Here is a 19,667-nt window from a genome sequence, read left to right as displayed (position 1 = left end):
TGTCATGTGACTTGTGCCTGCACTTTAGGAGAGAAATGCTTTCTGGCAGGCTGCTGTTTTTCCTTCTCAATGTAACTGAATGTGTCTCAGTGGGACATGGGTTTTTACTATTGAGTGTTGTTCTTAGATCTACCAGGCAGCTGAGTTAGGGAGCTGCTATCTGGTTACCTTCCCATTGTTCTTTTGTTTGGCTGCTGGGGGGGAAAAGGGAGGGGGTGATATGACTACAACTTGCAGTACAGCAGTAAAGAGTGATTGAAGTTTATCAGAGCACAAGTCACATGACTTGGGGCAGCTGGGAAATTGACAATATGTCTAGCCCCATGTCAGATTTCAAAATTGAATAAAAAAAATCAGTTTGCTCTTTTGAGAAATGGATTTCAGTGCAGAATTCTGCTGCAGCAGCACTATTAATTGATTCATTTTGAAAAAAAAAAATGTTTTCCCATGACAGTATCCCTTTAATAAATCATAATAACATTGCAATGTGTTATGGAATACAAAAATAGAAGTGTATAAATCACACAACAGCACCAAAAGGCTGTGTTTATCAGTTAATCCCGCTTGTGTTTGTTCTCTAAAGTAACTTACGATGAGCATGGTGATTAACAGATTCTTCTTGGTGACTTGCGCATGGGAAAAAATAGAATTCAGCACCATTGTCAGGTCACTTTTATTCTCTTCCCGGAGAGCAAAGACACACTTATCATAGTGACCTGAAACCAGACAAAAAATTTAGTTAAGAATGGACCTCTTCTCAAACAAGGGACAGCCTAATTAAATCTCTAAGTGAATTAAATCTCCCCTGAACTGGTGCTCCTCTTTGGGAAACACCAGCCAAGAAATATAACTACATAAGTGCCTATGGAAAATTTTGTATTCTGCATGTGTAGCAACTCTATTAGTGCGAGTGCAGTCAATTATCAAAGAAATGAATGTCTGGGATTCCGAGCATTTTGTTGACCACCCTCCCAGCAGGAAAACACTAGGAGTGACAGGACACTCTGAATCAGCCCATGGGCCATCTCCCATAAAGTTATTCAGTTAATAGTGCATCAATCAATAATAAAGCATCAGTTAATAGTGCTGCTCCAGCAGAATTCTGCACATAAATCCAATTCTCAAAAGAGCACACAGATTTTTTTATATTCAATTTTGAAATCTGACATGGGGCTAGACATATTGTCATTTTCCCTGCTGCCCCAGTCATGTGACTTGTGCCTGCACTTTAGGATGGAACTACTTTCTGGCAGGCTGTTATTTCTCCTACTTAATGTAACTGAATCAATCTCAGTGGGACTTGGCTTTTACCATTGAGTATTGTTCTTAGAACTACCAGGCAACTGTTATCTTGTGTTAGGGAGCTGTTATCTGGTTACCTTCCCATTGTTCTGTTGTTAGGCTGCTGGGGGGGGGCGATATTACTCCAATTTGCAGTACAGCAGTAAAGAGTGACTAAAGTTTATCAAAGTACAAGTCACATGATTGGGGCAGCAGGGAAACTGACAATATGTCTAGCCCCATGTCAGATTTCACAATTAAATATAAAAAAAATAAATCTGTTTGCTCTTTTAAGAAATGGATTTCAATGCAGATTTCAGTGAAGAATTCTGCTGGAGCAGTATCCCTTTAAGTAACGACTCTGCATTATAATAATTATTGTCAAACTGGATCTGTGCAGGATATTTTTTTAACATGGGGTTAATATATATACAGCACATGTTATTTCCTAGGCATGAAGGTTTAACTGTACCTGTTAATATACAATTAGTATTATTTGACAGCTGTATTCTTAATTGATTTGTTTAGTTCTGCTATTTCATCACCCTTCACTAAAATCTCTAAGGCCCTAATTTGTTACAGAGCCATAAGCAGCACAATCCCTTGGTCCTTTGCAGAAAGTGGAATTTGAGCATCAGCGGGCTCTAATTAAACATGAGCAGATTGCTATTTTCTTTTTTTATTAAAGAAGCACAACACATTATATAAACACCAAACCAAGAACAGAAAATTAAACAAATAAAACACATTCTTAGAACTGCTTCAGCACTGCTATACAAACAAGAATACATTTCAGGAATCGAACAGCTGCTAAAAGAATTCTTTTTGTATCCAGTGTACTACTGCTTCCATGTGGTTTGTCTGGGAACTGTGGTTACAATGAGATAAGATGGATAGCAAGGTAGAATTAGGAAACAGGATGGATTTTCAATCATCTGGTGTTACATTTTTCCCTTTTGTAATTTTCTAAATAATTGCCTCATCTTATCCTGCCATCACAAACACTATGAAAATTACTGGGGGCCTACACAATACTCCTCTTTGGAGTAACAATTACAGTATAAAAGTTATTGTAGATAATTTAAGAGAGTATGTAATTGTAAGGCTATTGGTACTTAAAGTGATACTGACACTAAAAATTTTCTTTTCAAAATATTAATCTACATTAAAAGTTACCTATAGGTCATGTTGAACATTTTTCACTGATAGTTCTGTTTTTGTAAGTAATTGTCACTTGAAGTTCCTAAACCTGACTGTTTTGCCAACCTGACTGTCCCTTCTTAACCTGTCCGTTAAAATTTCTAATGCTAAAGGACTACTGCTGCACAGATATGGCAGCCCACTCATAGAGGAACAGGGTAGTAAGAAAGGTAAAGTAAAAGCATCAGGCAAATACTTTTATGGCAAAATTATAAATAGCATTCAAAGACAATGTTATGATAGATAGTAAAAAAAGTTATTTTCTGATGTCAGTATCTCTTTAAGAATTGAACAGACACAGAGAGCAGAGGGTTTTAAAGTCCCTCTAAAAAAAAATACAACTGCAAATAGACTGCATGTAGTGATGGGCGAATTTATTCGCCAGGCGCGAATTCGCGGCGAATTTGCGCGATTCGCTGCCAGAGAATAAATTCGGGAAACGCCCGCGAAAATTCACGGGAAATATTCGCCGGCGCCAAAAAAAATTTTTCCGAAAAAACGGACGCCGGCGTCAAAAACGGGCGCCGGCGTTGAAAAAACATCGAAAACGAGACGCCAGCGCGATTTCGCGAAATTCGCGAATTTTTCAGCGAAGCGAAACGACGGAAATTCGCCCATCACTAACTGCATGTATTCAGATTTGTCAAAATGACACTTAAAGGGATTCTGTCATGATTTTTATGATTTTATTTCTAAATTACACTGTTTACATTGCAAATTCACTCTACAATATAAAATGTCATTCCTCAACCAGCAAGTGTATGTTTTTAATTGTAATATTGGTTTATAGGCAGCCATCTCAGGTCATTTTGCCTGGTCATGTACATTCAGAAAGAGCCAGCACTTTAGGATGGAACTGCTTTCTGACAGGCTGTTGTTTCTCCTACTCGGTGTAACTGAATGTGTCGCAGTGGGACCTGGATTTTACTATTGAGTGCTGTTCTTAGATCTACCAGGCAGCTGTTATCTTGTGTTAGGGAGCTGCTATCTGGTTACCTTCCCTTGGTTCTGTTGTTAGGCTAGGGAGGGGGGTGATAAAGAGTGACTGAAATTTGTCAGAGCACAAGTCATATGACTGGGGGCAGCTGGGAAACTGACAATATGTCTAGCCCCATGTCAGATTTCAAAATTAAATATAAAAAATCTATTTGCTCTTTTGAGAAATGGATTTCAATGCAGATTTCTGCTGGAGTAGCACTATTAACTGATGTGTTTTGAAAAAAAATTTCCATGACAGTATCCCTTTAATATACATAAAAAAATTTGTTTTAAGGCATACCATGCTGGAATTGCGTCTCCACCTTCAGATACTGACGGAGCAGATCCATAACTACTGCTTTCATATGCCCCCTGATACCGCTTCGGTACCTGACAAGAAATGATCTTATTAGCAATACTGTAATGAAACTGTAAATAAACTGTAAATAAAAAGGCTGCATAAATAGAATTAAAAACAAATTTGATTTATGCATATAAAATATTTTATTCCTACATCACTCAATTTTAACACCAAGAGTAAGTACTGTATATGATTATTTAGCTTACCGTTGAACCAGTTGCACTATGCTCTGTGTGTTCATGAAGAAAACCTCTCGGTCAGATTTACGATTAAGTGTAGCAGCATGGCTGTCTAGTATATTAGCGATCTGGAGACAAGTTAGAAAGCATGTTTCAATACCAGTTCTTGCACGATTTTAAAAGAATAATAATATTATGAAAGCTATGACTTAGGTTTATATTTATATAAAAGATTGTGGTGGTCAGTATCCAGTTTTAAATTGTTTCCCTTTGTGTAATTTGCTTGAATATTCTTACATATTTACTATATAGTGCCGACAAATTTACACAGTGCTTTAGAGACTGTTCATCGCTTTGATGTGCAGTGATGATTCTTTTCTCCAGTCTATACAACCCCCTCTTACCCTAAGAATTTCTAAAATCTAATGAAATGAACACTACAAATCTATACTATATTGTCCCCTTTCATTATGGGCATAATCAGAAATGAAGAAGCCAATAACAGCAGAAGGCAGGCATAGAAATGACCTATACAGAAACTTAAAGGCACAAACATAAAGGCACAATTAAGCAAAAAAACTTTCAGGTTTTAAAGGAACTGTTCAGTGTAAAAATAAAAACTGGGCAGAATAAAAAAAATGTTTCTAATATAGTTAGTTAGGCAAAGATGTAATGTATAAAGGCTGGAGTGACTGGATGTGTAACATACGGTAATAGCCTGAACACTACTTCCTGCTTTTCCGCTCTCTAACTCTTCGTTAGTCAATGACTTGAAGGGGGGCCACATGGTACATAACTGTTCAGTGAGTTTGCAATTGATCCTCAGCATTCAGCTCTGATTCAAAAGCAACAGATATGACCCATGTGGCCCCCCTCAAGTCACTGATTGGTTACCGCCTGGTAACCAATCTGTGGAAACCAATTTGTCTTATGAATAAAAGCAGGTAGTAGTGTTCTGGCCATTATGTTAGACATCCAGTCACTCCAGCCTTTATATGCATTTATTTTTGGCTAACTATATTAGAAAAATTGTTTATTTTGCACAGCATATCTATTTACCCAGAACAACTGGAAAGGTCAGGGCTTAAAAAATCACAAAAATGAGAAATATGATATGAACAAGGATGAAACACTTAAGACTATAAGAATGAGGTATGAAATATCAAGGGAATATGATAAAAACTAAAAAACTTTTTTTTTCTACTACCTGTTGACTGGGAAACTGGCACAACACAGAAGTAATGTTACTGGCATACTGTGCCATTTCTTTCTTGATTGATTTTTCTACATTTGGAGGAATGCGGCCAGACACACTGGTCATTATGTCCTGAAGCTCTAACAGAGGTAGAGATGGGTCTCTTAGGGTCTTCATCAGTCTTTCAACCCAGTCTTTTAACTAAAAAACAGACAGGAAAATAATAATTAAAAAAATGTTATGCTTATTGTGAAAAAAAATAATACATATGGTTTGTTTTTGAACCATTTTCAAACACATCCAGAGAAGTTCAGAAGTTTTGTAGGCAGATCCAGGAATCGGTGCAATCTGGTTATCCATGTTTGGCCATATTGTACTCATATATAATCAAAACAACCTTCATATCAAACAACCTTCCAAAATAATGGTTAGTACAATATCCCTCAAAAGTGCACAAGTCAAATAATATCTGCCATCGAAGCAGATACAGCAAGACTGGTTAATAATCAGAATATGCATACTGCACTGGGTCCTGTTTTGTATTGTTTAATACAAACTTTCTCCAACTCTCCAGAACCAGTGGCTGCAGCAAAAAAATCCTCCAAATAGAATCCCAGTTTATCTGTTTAAATCTGTCTCCATGATCTTTGTCCCTGCAGCTGGAGTTGGAAATATTAAAGAGGATGTAAAGGCAAAAGTAAAACACCCTTTTTACTTTATTAACTGAAAACGCAACCTATCTCCAATATACTTCAATTAAAAAATCTGTACAGTTTTTATAAGAAACCTGACTGTATGTAGTGAAATTCACCCTTCATTTACTTGCTCTGAATCTCTATATGGTCGCCGGCTGTTCTACAGGGAAACTAACAAAGCTGCTCGAGTTCTGGGAAGTCCATTCCCCCTGCCTTTTGAAAGTATGATCCTTTCCCTGCAGAGCAGTTAGAGATCGTCTGAGGTTTCCTATCTGCAGCAGTCAGAGCAAGTAAATGAAGGGGGAATTTCACTGCATACAGTTGGGTTTCTTATAACAACCGTACAGTTTATTGGAGATAGGTTTCTTTTTCAATAAAGAAAGTAAAAAAAATGGGATTTTATTTTTTTGCATTTACATCACCTTTAAATAAACCCAATATGCTTATTTTGCCTCAATAAGAATTAATTACATCTTAGTTTGAATAAAGTACAAGGTTTTATTATTACAAAGAAAAAGGAAATAATATTTAAAAATTTGGATTATTTGGATAAAATGGAGTTTATGGGAGATGGACTTCCCGTAATTGAGAACTTTCTGTATAACAGGTTTCCAGATAACGGACCTCATACCTGTACAAGAAATGTATCCTAATATGCCGTACAGAAAAAGAATACTCCACAAATTTGTCTTATGAATAAAATTGTTTGTCCAGCCTTAGGACCTTAACAGGCTAGGTAAAAGTTTGCCCTATTCAAAACACTCACCAGTAGTTAGGGCAGTAATATAAAAATCTGTCTTATAGAGCACAACTGAACTAAGAGGAAGATTTATTATTAATAGATTAAAATTAGCAAGAAATCCCAAGAACCATTTCTCGTGTTCTTTCAATCTCAAATATTCATTATTTGCACAAGGTTCTCATCGGCATCTACTAAAATTATTTCCTTACCCAACTCAAGAGTTCTCAAGTCAATAGAAGTACTTGACAGAATAAAAATTGTTGCTTTAAATTGTACAAAATCATTTGGTAGACAAATGTCAAGTTGCAGGGGCATGCATTCAATCCAGGAATTCAGAACTTTCAGTGACTCAGAACATAGGCAAACAAAATCACTGTAATACTGGAATATCAAACAATTGTCTAATGCTTTGGCCACATATGCTAATCAGCAGACTGCTGGTGTCAGTCGAAATCTCCAATCATATACCGTCATATGAAAAAGTTTGGGAACCCCGCTCAGCCTGCATAATAATTTACTCCACTTTCAACATAAAGATAACAGTGGTATGTCTTTCATTTTACAGACAACCAAAGACCTGCAAGAACATCTTTCTGCAGATGGTGTATCTGTACATCGTTCTACAATTCAGCGCACTTTGGACTGACCAGACAAAAATTTAGTTATTTGGACACAACAAAAAAACGTTTTGCATGGTGGAAGAAGAACACTGCATTCCAAGACAAACACCTGCTACCTAGTGTCAAATTTGGTGGAGGTTCCATCACGCTGTGGGGCTGTGTGGCTAGTTCAGGGACAGGGGCCCTTGTTAAAGTCGAGGGTCGGATGAATTCAACCCAATATCAACAAATTCTACAGGATAATGTTTAAAAAGCATCAGTCACAAAGTTGAAGTTACTTAGGGGTTGGATATTGCAACAAGACAATGACCCTAAATACACTTCAAAATCTACAGAAGGAGTAAAGAAGTACAATATTCTGGAATGGCCATCACAGTCCCCCAACTTGAATATCATTGAAAATCTATGGGATGATTTAAAGCAGGCTGTCCATGCTTGGCAGCCATCAAATTTAACTGAACTGGAGAGTTTTTAAATGGACGAATGGTCAAAAATACCACCATCCAGAATCTAGACACCCATCAAAAGCTATAGGCGTCTACATTTGCAAAAAGAGGCTCAACTAAGTATTGATGTAATATCTCTGTTGGGGGTGCCCACATTTATGCACCGGTCTAATTTTGTTATGATGCATATTGCATATTTTCTGTTAAACCAAAAAACTTTGTCACTGCTGAAATACTACTGTTTCCATAAGGCATGTTATATATCAAAAGGAAGTTGTTACTTTGAAAGCACAGCCAATGATAAACAAAGCTCCAAAGAATTAAGAGGGGTTCTCAAAGTTTTTGATATGACTGTATCTTTAGATCAGCATAACTTTATATTTGAGCATATACGATGTATTGCTAAGTCATGCAGGAAATATTTCTTAGTGGTTTATGTGTTACAACAAGATATTGGAAAATGAAGCAGCACAAGCAGTAGTCGTTTATTCATATAATATAATAGGGACTTAGTTTCATAGAGAACTGTGAAAAGAAATGTATACGCAAGCAAGAAAATATGATTTCAAAGTGTAGCATTGTTACTGTGAATTTAGCTACGAATATCCAGCAAAAAAAAAAAAATGTGAAGAAAATAAAACAAATCTTAGACTGCTTTGAGTGCTAGTTTAATACCTCAAGGGCAATTTTATGTAGGCTTCACACCATCTGGTGTGTGAGCAAATGCCAAGCTTGATACCAGCTGTGAGGATTGAGAAGCAAGTTATGTGCCAGCAGCATTTCTTGAATGGATAAATACTAAAATTATTATTATTTAGTGATCTATTAATACAACCTAAACCGATAGACACTGAAAGAGTTTGCTGTATACTATTGTAGGGTCCCATAGGGTTAATGTGCCCCTATGGCTTTAAATCCCTACACTTCCTGATCTTCCCTAGTTGCTGGGCAGATGCCCTTGTAGCTAGCTGTAATTTACATATCACAGTTATTGGCCAAGAGGTGTTGGGACCACTTCCTGCCACACTTTGGTATAGTGAGTGAGGTGTGGATCTTCCTCTTTGGCTCCTGGTGTCTGACACATCTGGATGTTTCCACTGAGCCTGGGTACACCAAGGCCCAATAAAGCCAAGTTGCCCTAGAGGGACCAGTACAATACAGTATAGAGAGATAAGTCGGGGAGCAGGGACCCCGTGAACGAGGTTAGTTAGTGACAGGGTCACTATCTGTTATAGTACTCCCTAGGAGAGTAAGATAGTGAGAGAAAAGAGAAAGAGCAGATGTGTGCTCCATTAATGATTGTAGCAGGGAGTAGCTTCCCTAGACTATAAGATTGCCTATAGTGAATGGACCACAGTGGATAGGGTGTCAGGCTTTACGATCTCCTCTCTGACCACTCCACTGGGTGGGATTCAGAACACATGTGGTCTGGAGGCTGTACTGCCTTGACACATCCTCAGGGGATTCATATACAAATGGCTCTGTTGTACTGTCCTAGTCTGTGAATATAATCCGCATTGTCTGTATGCACTATACAGTACGTAACCCTGTGGATTATTTGTTTCTGACAAATAAAATATTCTGTTCTGTTTGATTTGCAAGAACCTCCAGGCGCCATTTTCTTTATTCGGTTTAGACACAGTAGCCTGTGGGAGCTGTAGTTGCCCTACACCACGTTTCCTTTTCTTCCACTGTGCAAAGGCCCAGCCATAAGTGTTAAGAGTTAAATGTAACCAATGCTCTAGTATAATAGCTGGTTGTTAACCCCATTGGCCTGTATAGCCCACTATATATACACTATATTACTTATTAAAACACTTGCTTAAATAGTGTAAAAAGGACAGTCTTTCTGTGCATTCTTTTATTTTAGGCCTATGTTACCTAAGGCTGTCTAAGTAAATTGTCACTGATCAGCACTCTGTGCTGAGTTATTTGAATGTTCATGGGACCAGAGAATTGTATTATGATTGGTGCATAATATGTTGCCTGTCACTTCAAGGAAACATCCTGCTATCAAATATGAAGGCAATGAGGTTTGTCTCACATATGCTGTGGTTTGTGTTTCTATGCTTCGTGCAATGCCAGTCACTTTCCCTGAAGAAAGCTGTGTACTGGGGACCTTTGAAGGGAAGACATGCTGCAGGAAGTTCTCCATGATAGGCGCATTAGTGTGAAAGAGCAGGTTCTAAATGATGGTGTGCACCTGGCCTAATACCAAGTGGTTTGGGTATCAACACATTTCTGCACAGGGACAAGCACTTGATTGGAGGGGAAAATGTGTGCCACCTCCCTGAATGCAGTATAAAGAAAGAAAAAATGTGCAGCTCAGCTCAGTCAGATGTTATTATAAATGTCCTCCACTGATCAGTATCAGGCCTGAGTGGTCCATATTCATAGTGATTTTTTTTTGTCAAGGAAAAAATAAATAAATAAATCTTTCAAGCAGATCTTTAAAAAAATGAATGCACAATTACAGTTTGCGATGTAATAACGAATTACCCCATGTTTTTGACACTTACAACTTTTATTACATTCCCTCATAAGGTCATACATCTAGCAGGCTATTTTTGTGTTGGCTTTTCACAGCTTTTATATACTTGAGATAGGGATGCACCGACTCTCCTATTTTCGCATTCAATCAAATCTTGAATCCTTCATGAAAGATTTGGCAGAAAACCAAACTTAATCCCAAACCCTAATTTGCATATGCAAGGAATGTTTTACTTCCTTGTTTGTATGACAAAAGTCACATGATTTTAAAGATTCGGATTCAGTTCAGCCAGGAACTTGGATTCCACCTAATCTGAATTCTGCTGAAAGTGGCCGAATCCTGGATTTGGCGCATGCCTAGTTTGAGTATACAGAACTGGCATTGCATGCTTATTAATAGATTCTCAGGGTGAATATGATATGTAAAATGTATTGTGCTAATGCCCTAGGCAGCCCAGTCCAACACACAAAAAGGATCTCCACCCAAAAACAGTTTTTCATTTCACAACAGACCTAAAAGAGAACAGAGTTCTGCTGCATTGTATAAAGAATTCAAAGCAGAGAATAAAATGGGATAAACAAATACTGTTTGTAATTGCAATTAACAAAGTTAAATAACATTAAACAACTGATATTGTTTACTTAGTTTATACATTCATGAATTACATTCTCTTTCATCTATGTAATAAGAGCTCTTGGTTGGAGATCCCCTATAAGTACTGTACATATATGCCTCATTATGAGCAAAGTAAATGATTTAAAACATTGTTGTAAAAGACAACACTAATATCAAAGCATATTGTATCTTGTACATTGCATCATTTATGCTAATATACAACTCTTTTAGTTAGAATTGTTTTTAATTGATTTGGCAAAAGGGGGTCATAAATATCCCTTGAAGGGTCCCAAATGGTCCTTGGGCCTCCAGTTGGACATATGATATATATATATATATAATACACAAAAGCCATGAATATCCTGTAAATTATATCCTTATAAACGGTGAGTTCTGATGTCATCAGTTATAAACGGTGAGTTCTGATGTCATTTCTGTCACATGACTCATTGAAATTTGTGTATTATAATAAATAATGTACCCCCAGTTGTAAAATATGAGGATATTAGAAGTTACCTCGGAGTTCCATGACCTGTATAAAAACACTCGGCCTTCGGCCTCGTGTTTTTATATGGTCATGAAACTCCTCTGTAACTTATAATATCCCTATATTTTACAAAAGGGGTACTTTATTCACTATATATATATATATATATATATATATATATATATATATATATATATATATATATATATATATGATGAATAAGATGAATATAAGATGAATCTCACATACCTTGCTGCTAAAGTAGGGTTCTGGCAGACAATATCCATTCATCACATTGACCAGGTTATCTAGAACACAGTGAAACACCCGATGAAGTTTCTCTCCTTGAAGGGCCGTGCTGTGAATCAGAGGAAGGGGGCCCCTGTGAAGTTCAGCCTTATAATAAAAAAAAAGAAGAAGAAGCATGTTAAAAATAAAACGATTGCTCCGGGAGCACCTGGATAACACCTGAAATTGGAACTGGTACTTATAGAACAGTGTAACAAACTGTAACCTACAACCCTCCGAATTGAGTCTGTATGTTACCTTCCCATTTACATTTAGACTGTAAGCCCTACGGGGTAGGATCCACTAGCCTTTTGTTTCCTAGACACGGAGCACTTAATCTGTATTGTAATTATATTTTATATTTATGTGATTTTTATTTCTAAAAATGCACAGTGCTTTGCCCTCAAGGAGCGCTATACAAATAAAAATATACGTACATACATACATAATCAAAGTGCATTGTACATGGAACAAAACTATTATTAAATATTATTGAACTATAAGGTTAGTTGTTTTGGGTGCTACATAGCAAATCAAAACTGTAAGTGCACTTTCTCTACGGGAAAGTCTTCAGACTTTTTTTTCTTACCTAGTGCCCCAAAATGTGATACCCAAAACAACCAGAAGGTGATGCTTAACATTTCTGTTAAAAAGAGGAGACAACCGGTGCTCTACATGAAAATAGATGCTGGAAGTCTCTACAACAGGAGTGCCCATACTTTACTAATGCAAGGTCTGCTTTTTATGAAGTCCCATGATGATCTACATCTATAACAGCATTTTTAGCATTCTGTTCCATGGAAATTTTTACTTAAATTGACTTTATTTATGAGAAAATGTATATTGTTATATTTAACAACTATTTCTTATGTAACCATAACAGAAATATCTGAATAAAAAGTATGAAACAGGAGGGTGAATTAGACCAGCTGTTTGTTGACAGAGTCTTGAGATCTACTGATCTCCAGCTAAAGGATTGTCAGGGAGCCGGGAGCTCCCTCCAGGGAGGTAGTCAGGATCGAGGAGGAAGCCCTCTTGAGGGAGCAAGGTCGCGGTGTCCAAAGGGTTAATCAAAGGAGTAGTCAGAATCCAGGCAAGAGTTCACAGGCAGGCGGATAACCGCAAAGTCCAAAGTCCAGGCAAGGGTCAGGATAATAATCAGGAACAAGATTATAGCAAAAGTAGCTCACAGGGAACTCAGGATAAACTCAGGGAAAGTTTCCTATACTTGGGCGCCATTCTGGCGTCTTGGTAGCGTTTTTATATTTGAATTTGGCGCCATTGTGACGTCATTGGCATCCTTGCGCTGACGTCGGCGCACTGACGTCATCGCGCCAGCGCCGCTACCCACGTGGCGGCCATGGGCGCCGCCATTTTGGGAGCGACGCCGGCAGGGGAGGACGCGCCGCCCGGAGCTCCTGGAACTGCTCCGGGCGGCGATCGTGACAGTACCCCCCCTCACGGGGGGCCTCTGGACCACCAGGACTTGGCTTCTGGGGAAATTTGGAGTGGAAATCCCTCACAAGACGAGGAGCATGAACATCAGAGTGTCCTTCCCAGGAGCATTCTTCAGGGCCAAAGCCCTTCCACTTGATGAGGTACTGAAGAGAGCCCCTGGAGATTCTGGAGTCAAGGATCTTTTCCACCTCATATTCTTGTTGACCATCCACAGAGATAGTAGGAGGGGGAGACTGGTTCACAGAAAAGCGGTTGGAGGTAGCGGGTTTCACCAAAGAGACATGAAACACGTTGGGAATTCGCATCTCAGGGGGAAGCTGAAGTCTGACAGCCACAGGATTGATCACCTCCGAAATGGAGAATGGACCCACAAACTTCGGACCCAACTTAGGAGATGGCACCTTCAACCGAATGTTCCTGGAAGACAACCAGACTTTATCACCAACCTTGTAGGGAGGAGAGGATCTACGTCTACAATCTGCAAACGTCTTGTGAACCAGAGCGCTCTTCTCCAAGTTCGACTTGGTTGCAGCCCAAATAGCAGACATGTGGGCTGCATGGTCATCAGCAGCCGGGACGTCAGACAACACAAAGTCCTGGGGGAAGGCTTGAGGATGCTGACCATACACCGACATGAACGGAGACCTTCCAGTGGAAGTGTGGCATGCATTGTTATGAGCAAATTCCGCCCATGGCAGGAGATCAGACCAGTCATCTTGACAAAGGGAGACTTGATTCCTCAAGAACTGTTCCAAGGCTTGGTTTACTCGTTCAGCTGCTCCATTTGTCTGGGGATGATAAGTGGAGGAGAACTGGAGAGTAATACCCAGATCTTTGCACAGGGAACGCCAAAACTTAGCAGTAAAATGAGAACCTCTGTCAGAGACAACTTGCACTGGAAAACCATGCAGACAGTAAATATACTGGATGAAGAGCTGAGACAACTCCACAGCAGAGGGAAGCTTCCGCAGGGGAATGAAATGGGCCATCTTGCTAAAGCGATCAATCACAACCCAGATCACAGTGTTTCCACTAGAGGGGGGAAGTTCAACAATAAAGTCCATTGCTAAATGAGTCCATGGACGAGAGGGGATAGGCAATGGTTGTAATAATCCACTGGGGCGAGAATGGCGAGAATGGCTTGGATGTGGCACAAACGGTACAAACGGTACAGGCAGCAACAAAGTCTTTGACATCTTTACGAATAGTCGGCCACCAGACTAAACGTCTAAGGAGTTCAAGAGTATTTTCAGGACCAGGGTGTCCTGCTTGCTTGGAGCAGTGGGTTTGTTGAAGAATGGGAAGACGTAACTCGGAGGGAACAAAAGCCATCCCAATGGGGGTATCCGGGGGAGCAGAAGACTGTCCAGCCAAGATTTGTTTGGCAAATTGGGGAAACAGAGATGCAATAATCATGGCGGGGGGAATAATTGGTTCAAGTCTTTCTGGAAGACGATCACCCGGGGTGAAACTTCTGGAAAGCGCATCGGCCTTCCGTTTCTTGGAGCCAGGACGATAGGTCAGAATAAAGTTAAAGCGGGAGAAAAACAGGGCCCACCTGGCCTGATAAGGATTAAGTCTCTTGAGAGAGTGTATGAACTCCAAGTTCTTATGATCAGTATAAATCGTGACCGGAATTGAAGAACCCTCTAGGAGGTGACGCAACTCTTCAAGAGCAAGCTTGACTGCCAGAAGTTCTCGATTCCCTACATCGTAATTCTGTTCTGCAGGAGAAAACTTTCTGGAGAAAAAGGCACAAATGTGCAACTTCCCATCGGCAGAATGTCTCTGGAATAGGATAGCCCCAGCACCTACTTCTGATGCATCCACCTCAATGCAAAAGGGTAGCTTAGGATCCGGATGACGGAGGACTGGGGCAGAAGAAAATGCGTCCTTTAGGGACTGAAAAGCTTCTACAGCAACTGGAGGCCAAGAACTGGGATTACCCCCTTTTCGGATGAGAGTATGGATAGGTGCAATACGGGATGAGAACCCCCTGATGAATTGCCGGTAGTAGTTAGCAAATCCGATTAACCTTTGAATAGCCTTGGTGCTCAAGGGAAGGGGCCACGCTTGGATTGCTGACACCTTAACGGGATCCATCTCGAAACCTTCTGGGGAGATGATATAACCCAAGAAAGGAATCTTAGACACCTCAAAGACACATTTCTCCAACTTGGCGAAGAGAGAGTTCTTCCTCAAACGAGAGAGTACTTCTTTCACCTGGGAGCGATGAGATACAAGGTCTTTCGAGAAGATCAGGATGTCATCCAGGTACACGACCACAGACTTTCCCAAAAGATCCCGGAAGATGTCATTCACGAGCTCTTGAAAGACAGCGGGGGCATTACAGAGGCCAAAGGGCATCACGAGATATTCATAGTGCCCATCTCAAGTGTTGAATGCCGTCTTCCATTCGTCCCCTTCACGGATGCGGATGAGGTTGTATGCCCCACGGAGATCTAATTTAGTGAAAATCTTAGCCCCTTTCAATTGGTCAAAGAGTTCAGCAATCAGAGGCAAAGGGTACCGGTTTTTAACTGTGATCTTATTAAGGCCCCGGTAGTCAATGCAAGGACGTAGGCCTCCATCCTTTTTTTCCACGAAGAAGAAAACTGCCCCGGCCGGAGAAGTAGAGGGGCGGATAAAACCCCGCTGGAGATTCTCCTGAATATAGTCTTTCATAGCGGAAGTCTCAGCTTGAGAAAGAGGATAGGTGCGACCCCTAGGGGGCATGGTTCCTGGCAGGAGATCGATAGGACAATCGTATGGTCGATGTGGAGGGAGGAATTCTGCAGACTTCTTACAGAATACATCAGAGAATTCCCTGTAAAAGGAGGGTAGAGTCTTCAGACCAGACATAGAGATATTCACCCTCTGGAGGGGTTCAGCAGGAAGACTGGCAAAATGGGCTCCAACTGGAAATCTGTCCTGCGGACCAATCAATGGTGGGATTATGCAGGCGCAGCCAAGGGAGACCCAAAACAACTGGAACGGATGGGCAGGAAATAATTAGGAACGATAGTCTTTCTTTATGCAGCGTCCCAACCTGCACAGGTAATTCCCCAGTCGTCATAGAGATAAATTCAGCCTCCAGGGGTCTGTCGTCAATGGCAGTGACACGAAGAGGAGTAGACAATGGGAATAAGGGAACTTCCATGTATTTGGCAAAAAGAGCGTCCATGAAGTTCCCAGCAGCTCCAGAGTTAATGAAAGCTGAGCCGACAATGGTCTTAGTGGCTAGACGAATCTGTAAAGGAAGGAGAAACCTGTGAGTGTTCTCTTGAGACTTCGGAGTAGTGCCCCCTACATGAGTTACCCTAGATATACCTCGGGGGACAGAACTCGTGGGCTTCACCGGACAAGAGTTCGCAAAATGAGACTGTCCGCCACAATACAGACAAAGGCCAGCCATCCGTCTACGGAGCCTTTCTTGTTCAGAGAGACGAGCCCTTCCAACTTGCATCGGTTCCTCTGGAGGAGAAGTAGAAGCTTGAGTAGCTGGAGTATGTAAGAGAGGTCTTTGGAAGCGGGGCGCCAACAAGGGTTGAAATCTTTTACAACGCTCCTTCTCTACTTGATGCTCTCTGAGACGAGTGTCCACCTTATTGGATAGTGCAATCAGATCTTCCAGCAGATCAGGGAACTCCCTGGAGACAAGATCATCTTTAATGCGAATAGACAGACCTTGATAGAATACGGCCTTATAGGCATCGTCATTCCAGGAAGTCTCAGCCATCAAAGTTCTAAAGTCAATAGCATAGTCACTGACACTGCGGTTCCCCTGCCGGAGTTGCAGAAGACGAGACGGGGCATTAGTGACCCGACCCGGGGCATCAAACACAGTACGGAATGCTTGAAGAAAAGCCTTGGCATCAAAAGTCAGTGGAGAATTCTTCTCCCAAAGAGATGTTGCCCACTCAAGCGGTTTGCCCACCAAACGAGACATCACATAGCCCACCTTGGAATGTTCATTGGGGAAGTGCGAGGGTTGGAACTCGAACTGGATCTAGCACTGTGTAGCGAAACCTCTGCAGGCCTGTGGGTCCCCACTGAAGCAAGGAGGAGGCGGAATACGAGGCTCACCAGACGAGAAACCTGTGGTAAACGAGACGACCACCATGGGAGGATTTACAGCAGCTTGGGAAACAGGAGGCGCTGGAGGCACTCGAGAGAGAAGGGTATTGAGTGCCTGTCCTATGCGGTACTGCTGGGCTTCATATTCCTCCATGCGGGATGCCAGTCTGCGGATCGCTCGTCCGAAATCAGGCGTAGCTTCCTCAGTAGGATCCATGGCCCAAGTATAATGTCAGGGAGCCGGGAGCTCCCTCCAGGGAGGTAGTCAGGATCGAGGAGGAAGCCCTCTTGAGGGAGCAAGGTCGCGGTGTCCAAAGGGTTAATCAAAGGAGTAGTCAGAATCCAGGCAAGAGTTCACAGGCAGGCGGATAACACCAAAGTCCAAAGTCCAGGCAAGGGTCAGGATAATAATCAGGAACAAGATTATAGCAAAAGTAGCTCACAGGGAACCCAGGATAAACTCATGGAAAGTTTCCTATACTTGGGCGCCATTCTGGCGTCTTGGTAGCGTTTTTATATTTGAATTTGGAGCCATTGTGACGTCATTGGTGTCCTTGCGCCGACGTCGGCGCGCTGACGTCATCACGCCAGCGCCGCTACCCACGTGGCAGCCATGGGCGCCGCCATATTGGGAGCGACACCGGCAGGGGAGGACGCGCCGCCCGGAGCTCCTGGACTGCTCCGGGCGGCGATCGGGACAAGGATTACTAGTAGATCCTGATCTACATTTTGGACATCCCTGCTCTACAGAACTGCAAAAGAATTTTGTGTAAAAAAAAAACAAAAAAAACCAAAACATTTTGTATCCATTCTAACCTGAGCACAAAGTTATTAAAAACTGTGCCCAAAAGTTTAAAATGTGAGTACAAAATAATTTTTTGCACACACAGCCAAGAAAGAATCGTGCTCTCTTGTTACACTCAAAAATATAAGGAAAGTGACTAATTATAGATCCTTCACAACTGTTTTTATGAGAAGATGACAATTATACAAAGATATATTTCATGTACCTGTTGTATACGGCTGGGGTCATCCAGCTGAAGCTTAGCTATCACACATCCTGGCTCCAGGGCTGCTCCAGTTCGTTTTACATAGTGTATACAACCTGATTCTATTGCTGTCAATGTCATCACCATCTTCATTACCTGCATTAGAGGAAAGGAAACTAAGCAAAAGAAATAGATCTTCCTTCATCATCCAGAAGACAGTCAACCCTTTAACTGGACACAGCTCAATAAAACCCATTTAACGAAAGCTCGTAGCAATTGCACAGTATGCATATAGTAAATGATGTAAAATGTAACTTTTATTTTCATAGTAAAAAAAACCATGATCAAAAATATAATGGAACCTAATGATTTAAGGGTTTTGTGACAAAGCCACTTCCTCAGAAAAGAACAAAAAATATTTATTTAGATTTTTTTACTGAAAATAAACGTTAAATGTTAACTTTACAGCAGACACTCTGGTGTTTTGCAATATTCCATTTGTTTTTGGCTAAGAGTGTTGTTTGGGGCGTGATTTACACTTGCAGCATGACGTGGAACTGTTTGGTACCAGTTTCAGTGCTTCCTGTTTCTACTTAATTGCGATATACGTTATTGTATTGTGGACTCGATACAATGAATTTCATAGTAATAAATCTTGCCCTACTATAGTTATTAGAGGTCTTGAATTAAGCAACAAACAAATCAGAATAAGGACCACAGCTACAAACCCAGATTCTACTACACTGTGATTCATGATATATATTATTATAATACATTGTCTCTAACGAGTACAGGATACCACTGCTTATAGTTGGAATACTTTACTCTTCTGTGAATGCATTTAACAAATAGGTGCACCCTTATTAGCAGTGCCTGGAACTGTTCTTCTCTAAGTTTCTGCTTTTACCATGCATTTGGTCCTTCCATATCCAAGTGCAAGTAGATAGCACAGGATGCATCTCAACGTCACAGCAAAGTGTGTTTTTTAAATGTAAATGAGTCTTAACCCAACAGCTAATTTATCTGCATTAATTAAACTCCTTTTTATGTCAGTGACAAAATAACCCAATAAAATAACCCATAGCATCTAATAAGAGGTAAAATTTACTGGTCAGCTGGTATGGTCTACCAGATGTGGGCACACTTAATAGTTTTTATTACACTCTATGAATGAATACTCCATGAATTGCAGCTTATTGCATGCACAGAACATCCCTGTTTTTACTTGCAGTTATGCATGCAAAAGGGGGAAGTCACACTTCATTAAACATTAAACATAAGTTAAATGGTTCACCCTAAAGGCCCCCATACACGGGCCGATAAAAACTGCAGACAGACCGAGTTGGCAGCTTACTGGCCCGTGTGTGGGGTCTGCCGACGGGCTTCCCAATCAATATCTGCGGTTCAGCGAGCCGACCGCCCACACAGCCTTCATCCCTAGGGCCCACGATCGGATCAGCACGATCGGATCAGCCCGATATCATCCACCTCAATGTGGGCATATCGGGGAGAGATCCACTCGTTTGGGGATATCGCCATACGAGCAGATCTCCCTGTGTATGGCC

The 19,667-nt window shown here is 40.8% G+C and overlaps 1 protein-coding gene across 1 annotated transcript in view; it reads right to left on the bottom strand.

The window, feature by feature from the left end:
* Positions 1-19,667, bottom strand: part of acaca.L (acetyl-CoA carboxylase alpha L homeolog) — a 253,393-nt gene that overhangs the window by 198,485 nt on the left and 35,241 nt on the right. The window contains 6 exon segments of the mRNA XM_041581952.1: positions 592-716; positions 3,761-3,849; positions 4,027-4,127; positions 5,207-5,395; positions 11,540-11,686; positions 18,124-18,258. Coding sequence (XP_041437886.1) covers positions 592-716; positions 3,761-3,849; positions 4,027-4,127; positions 5,207-5,395; positions 11,540-11,686; positions 18,124-18,258 — 786 coding nt within the window.

The sequence above is a fragment of the Xenopus laevis genome, chromosome 2L (assembly GCF_017654675.1).
Source record: "Xenopus laevis strain J_2021 chromosome 2L, Xenopus_laevis_v10.1, whole genome shotgun sequence".
In the NCBI taxonomy this organism is placed as follows: Eukaryota; Metazoa; Chordata; class Amphibia; order Anura; family Pipidae; genus Xenopus; species Xenopus laevis.
The sequence above is the reverse complement of the archived record's forward strand: the minus strand, read 5'-3'. Positions and strand labels throughout refer to the sequence as shown.